Below are 5,444 nucleotides of genomic sequence, written 5' to 3'. Positions count from 1 at the left end.
CCTACAAGCAATCAAAAGGCAAATGGTTAAAGGAATATATATAGTGGAAGTGACTCCTATGTCTGTATAGAAGTTTTAATTATTGTTCTTCAGTGGGAACAAAGGAAATAAGGATCACAGACAAAAAGCTAGATTCCTGGAGGTTGAATGCAATACTCCATAGTGCTATAAAAGCTCCTGTAGATGTTCTGCAGTTTGGACAGGACAAACGCAGAGCACATAGCTCCTGGGGTGCAAAGTCTGTTCAAGAAAACCTTTGACACAGAAAAGAAAGGAATGTTAAACTGCTCTTGTGAATTCATTAGAGAAATTACATGTAGTGCATAATTTAGACATCTTAAACTCATCTGTGGCACTGGCAGGCTTTATTCAAATTATTTCAGACAAATGGTCTTTGCTCTTTCCGATCCCTTCGCCTTCAGGTGACCCATCAGCCTATGCTGTATGTGTCTGGGAACCTTAGCAGAAACCAGCTAAGTTAGAGAAACCTGAATTGCTGCTTTCCAGAATAAACGAAGGAAAGAAACCCACACAAGTTGCTTGTGCTACCAGTTACTGCTTCAGTAAATAATAACATAGATCTTGTCAGCAAAGCACCAGTGAATCATTAAGGATCGCTTCCCAGGGCTGGAGCCATCAAGTCCAGCTTAAATGTTACTGTCAACATCTAAAGCCAAAATACAAATGTCTTAAACATCTGTGTAGTTCTTGACACTTGCTGGGCCATCTGAACTCTGTGAACTAAAATAATCTTTTTCTTCCCTTAAATACATCCAGAACTACTTGTTTGTAGAACTGAGCTGCTAGTTATTCAGCCTGCACCTTGATCATGAAAATGCTTCCTACCCTGTCAAACAGGCTGTGGAGTAACTGTCACTGTGTGCTCCATTTTTTAAAATTTTTTAGTCAATGGTTTAGTTCAGTGACTAGCATGTAGAAGATGTAGGGCTAATTTCAACCCTTGTCTTGCAGAAAAAAAGAGGAAAAACTTAACTTAATGGGTAGGTCACACCCCAGGAGAGGTGGTGTCTGGCCTCCAGCACCCCTGGCACTTTCAGAAATCCACATTTCCAATTTATGACTGGGCCCAGTCTAAAGGCTATGGGCTGTTTTGGGTTTGGTTTTTGTTGTTTTGGGGTTTTTTGTGATTTCTGGGGGTTGTTTTGGTTTTTGGGTTTGTTTGGGGTTTTTTTGGTGGTGGTGGTTTTGGTTTTTTTTGTTACCTATCTGGGTATTGTGTGGACTGGGAGGTATGCAGCATAACCAACCCCCCATCCCTAAACAGGAAGGAGGTGGTGGTTATATTGAACTGCTTAAATATTAGTAAGTCTTTTCTAGTTTAAGCTAGCAGTTAAAAACTACTTAGATTATCCTTCCTTGGGAAGGAAGAATGAATTGCCAAAAAACATCAGAGAGAAAGAAAATACTTTGGGAGGCATGAATGAACTGTTTGTGTAGAGGGATTGGCCTTGGCTGAAAGAGACGTGCTGTATGACCACTATGCAGACATCCTTGTTGCATGGTTTAATTTACTTCAACGTGGGATTCGTAGGCTCAGCGTGCCTTTATATGCTCAGCTGCAAGGGACAGTCTCTTCAATTCTGTGGAAAGATCGTGTCAACAGATTCCTGAATTTTGGTTTCTTCTCTCCAAGATTATTACAGTCCTGCAATGTTGGGCCTGAAAACTGATCAGGAAGTCCTTGGAGAACTTGTGAAAATGAAAATTCCAGCTGTGGCAGAGCTGATGGAAAGACATGGAGTCATGTGGACCCTAGTGGTGTCACGCTGGTTTATATGCTTGTTCATTGACATTCTTCCAGTAGAGGTAACTGGCAACATAAAGTTCTCTTAATATACCGTCATAATCGTTACTTCACTTGGACTGCTTTACAGCAATTACCTACTGGAAATCGAGAAACTGTAATCTGAACTCTCTCCTTTCCTGCAGACTGTACTCCGAATATGGGATTGCTTATTCTACGAAGGGTCAAAGATCATCTTCCGCGTGGCCTTAACCTTAATTAAGCAACATCAAGCTTTTATTCTGGAAGCCACGAATTTCCCTGACATCTGTGACAAGTTTAAGCAGATCACCAAAGGAACATTTGTAACAGAGTGTCACAGCTTCATGCAGGTAAATTCTCTGCAGCTTTTAGTTGTTACAAATTAAAACCAAGACTGACTTGAAAATGTTGTGCTCAGTCAAAAAGACGGATACAGTTAGGAGAAATATATCTCTGGGAATTGCCAAAAAGATGAAGAACAAGTTTCTTTACATAAGAAACTCAAACTTTTCTAAGAATTGTAAAAAATAATTATTATCTAAATCTATGTACAGCAGTCCCTTCCCATTATCTGCTGTACAGGGGGAAAAATTTTTTTTTGCTCGTTACCAGTTAAAAGGCAGGAAGTCTGATGAGAAAATGTGTTTAGTGCATTCTTGCAGTGAACTACAGATTGTGCTTTTTTCAGATGAATTGTAATAGAGTATTGTAGAAGAGATACAAAGTGAGTTTTAAACTTTCCTTGATAAATCTTCATAGTGCCAGAATATAAAGCATTCTACTTAGAACAAAAAGGTAGCACCAAGTTATTTCCAGACAAAAATCCATGAAGTGCTCAAGTCTTATGACAATCTGCAAACTAAGAATTATTCCTGTAAATGATTAATAGATTGGATGCCAAACCTGTATAGAATGTTAGTTTCGAGCTTAACTAACTCAAGAAGATGAAAATGTTAAGATGTTAGCTGCACAAAAAACCGTAACAGGAGTGCCTTTGTCATAAAACACTTAGCCAAGTCCACTATCATTGTTTCCTAAGTGTGCACAGAACTACATCGTAGTAGGTGACTTTTACTCCCACAAGTTTCATGCTCATGTCAGAGGTCTGTGTATAGGTCTGTCATAGTAGGATGTCATTCGTGTCATTTCATTTTCGCTCACATAAAAGAAAAATAAATCACAGGTGCAGCTTTAATTGAGAAGGGAGATGTTTGAGGGGTCTTTCCATTCCATAAAGAGTTTGCTATGAGAGTTTTGCTAAATGATAACTGCCATGACAACACCAGTTCAGAGGCTGATACAAACACTTGCCTTTGAATCACTTCCCCCCCTTTGTTAATTACATTATATTTTACAGCAGCTGTTTTTAAAAAATTGACTACCTTTTTCTTGTAGCTACCCTAAAAAACAGTTTATTTTAACTGTGTTGGTTACTGTAGAGAGGAGGCTTTGAAGGCAATTAAATAAACGATTTAGGTTAGGTTCTCTGTAACTTTGAAACACATACTCTTGAGTTACGTTTGTTTGGGCTTTTTTTTTCCTCTCCAGCAGTACAGATACTAGTACCAGTAGAGGTGATGACAGTTAAGTATTTTATGGCTCCCCCTCCCTGAACAAAACCATTGTTTTTAGTTGTTAATGCCATGCAGGCTTCTTTACCAGAATGCTGCTCGGAACTGGCTCATTTATATAATCTCATCTCCAGAGCTGTCAGTTAAAACTTCAGAGAGCCCCACATGTCTTAACTGTAGATTAAAGTACATAAACTTGCAGCTTGCTTTGTAGTTCTTTTCAGACAGAAGTTTTAGGTGAAGTACTGGAAATAAATGTAGTATTCTTAATCAACAAGTCAAAAATACTCCAGTATGCATGACAGCATTTGAAATGTCTTAAATTCTTACATCCATACACATTACTATCCAGGAAAGCACTAAAGGTAGTAAAGCAAGAGAGTAAGATTTGTTTGCAGTAGGAATATACTGTTTTATGCCTGTATGTGTTCCAGAGCCTGAACAACCAATGCTAGCACCACATGAGAAATGGACTCATATTTTGTAGCTCTACCCAGGATGGCTTAATATTCTAAATATACCTGCCAGCCACCATTAAAAATGCCTTCTAGAATAGTTTTAAGTGGGCACTTAGATTCAAACTAGCTTTTCAATTTGTGTAACTCACAGCACTTGTCACAAGCTGCAGGTTTACCATGTGTTTACAGCAGAGCAGCTGAAGATGCTGCCTGGTTACACGGATGCCAAACAGCAGTAAGCATTTTCACAGCATGGATATCAAAGCAGGGATGTCACACTTCAGAGAATTGTGAGAATTCCAATGTGTTGTCCAAAGCCAGCATTTTAATGAAGAATCATCTTCTTTTGCCCTCAGAAAATATTCACAGACCCTGGAAGCTTGTCCATGGCAACAATCAACAAGCTCCGAGAGAGCTGCAGAGAGAAGGTGCTTTCTCAGGGATAACTCACCAGATGTAACCAGGTGGTCAGACTGCAGCAACTGACACATTCCTCTGTTTGCACTGACTAAAGCACACTTTAAGCTTTCCATGAGTTAGCTGACACTTGACCAAGTCTTCCTGCCTTTCAAGTAAGTGTTGTTAAAGTGTTGTACTGTATGTCAGACTTGATAATTGAAACTGGTGGTTCTGTGGTTGCTTGGGGTTTTTTTGTTTGTTTTAGAGGATTAAAGTATTTTCAGAGTAGAATGTGATCAGCGTCAGGACACTCCTTTTACAAAAAAAGTCACCATCCTTATCTTTTCAGGGCATTTTGTAATGTTAAATCAGGTGTATAAAGTTACATATCCTTCCTACTGTATTAACTGTGACACTCCTATCATTTGTACAAAATAAATTAATTTAATTTGTCAGAACCTGTTTTCTTGGTGTGAAGAGTGAAATATTTGATCCCTTCTCTGACTGCCATTAGCTGGCTAGAATACAACCCCCTTCCTTCTTCCTCACTGCTATGACTTAAGGAACTCAATATGGCAAAGAACAGGGCAGGACAGCAATGAGGAAGGTGATCATCTTCAGTGGCAGTTACTCTATGCAGTATGTAACAGCTCTTCAGGCAAAGGCAGCAGGGAACACATGCAAGTCCAGGCTATGGAAAGCAAAAATTCCTCTATAACCACTCTTAATATTTTGTGTGTATATTCAGGGTTTTCTAGCTCTACCAGAGTAGATAACAAGAAACTGGACTCAAATCCGGAAGTGGCATTTTTCACTTTGTTATAAAGGACAGTGGAAGCAGATGTCATGAGGGCAAGTCTACACACCTACTCCTGGGCAGAAACAAGCACAGCAGCAGCCCTGTTGGGGCCAGGTGCCTGTGCCTCGCTCTCCCGTCCTTACAGAGCCCTCTCGTGGCCAAATCCTTTCCCTCTCCTTCCTGCAGGGGAAGGGAGGGAGGGCAGGCAGCTAGAGACCAGCAGTTTGTGCTTTTTATTCTCCCTGTTGAGCAACTATTGTGGAAAGCCTCACCTTTTAATACTGCACTCATTTTCAGACTCAAAGCTATCTCCATTCCTTGTCAAGGAAGGCCTTTTTCTTTTTCCTCCTCCTGCAGATGGAGTTTCTTTACTTCCTCAGCAGGGGAAAAAACTAAACCAAACTCCTCAGAGCAAGTAGCTGAGTACTCTT

General features: G+C 39.9%; 1 protein-coding gene across 1 annotated transcript in view; it reads left to right on the top strand.

Moving 5' to 3' along the window:
- GRTP1 (growth hormone regulated TBC protein 1) overlaps nt 1-4,666 on the top strand; it is a gene marked incomplete at its 5' end in the record, with an annotated part of 35,496 nt that extends 30,830 nt beyond the window's left edge. Inside the window, 3 exons of the mRNA XM_010134679.1 lie at nt 1,655-1,827; nt 1,951-2,136; nt 4,172-4,666. Of these exons, the coding sequence (XP_010132981.1) occupies nt 1,655-1,827; nt 1,951-2,136; nt 4,172-4,261 (449 nt within the window). The remainder of the gene's footprint in view (nt 1-1,654; nt 1,828-1,950; nt 2,137-4,171) is intronic.
- Between the last annotated feature and the right edge of the window lie 778 nt (nt 4,667-5,444).

This window comes from Buceros rhinoceros, unplaced genomic scaffold, assembly GCF_000710305.1.
Source record: "Buceros rhinoceros silvestris isolate BGI_N320 unplaced genomic scaffold, ASM71030v1 scaffold19694, whole genome shotgun sequence".
NCBI lineage: Eukaryota > Metazoa > Chordata > Aves > Bucerotiformes > Bucerotidae > Buceros > Buceros rhinoceros.
This window is presented reverse-complemented; position numbering and strand designations above follow the sequence as displayed.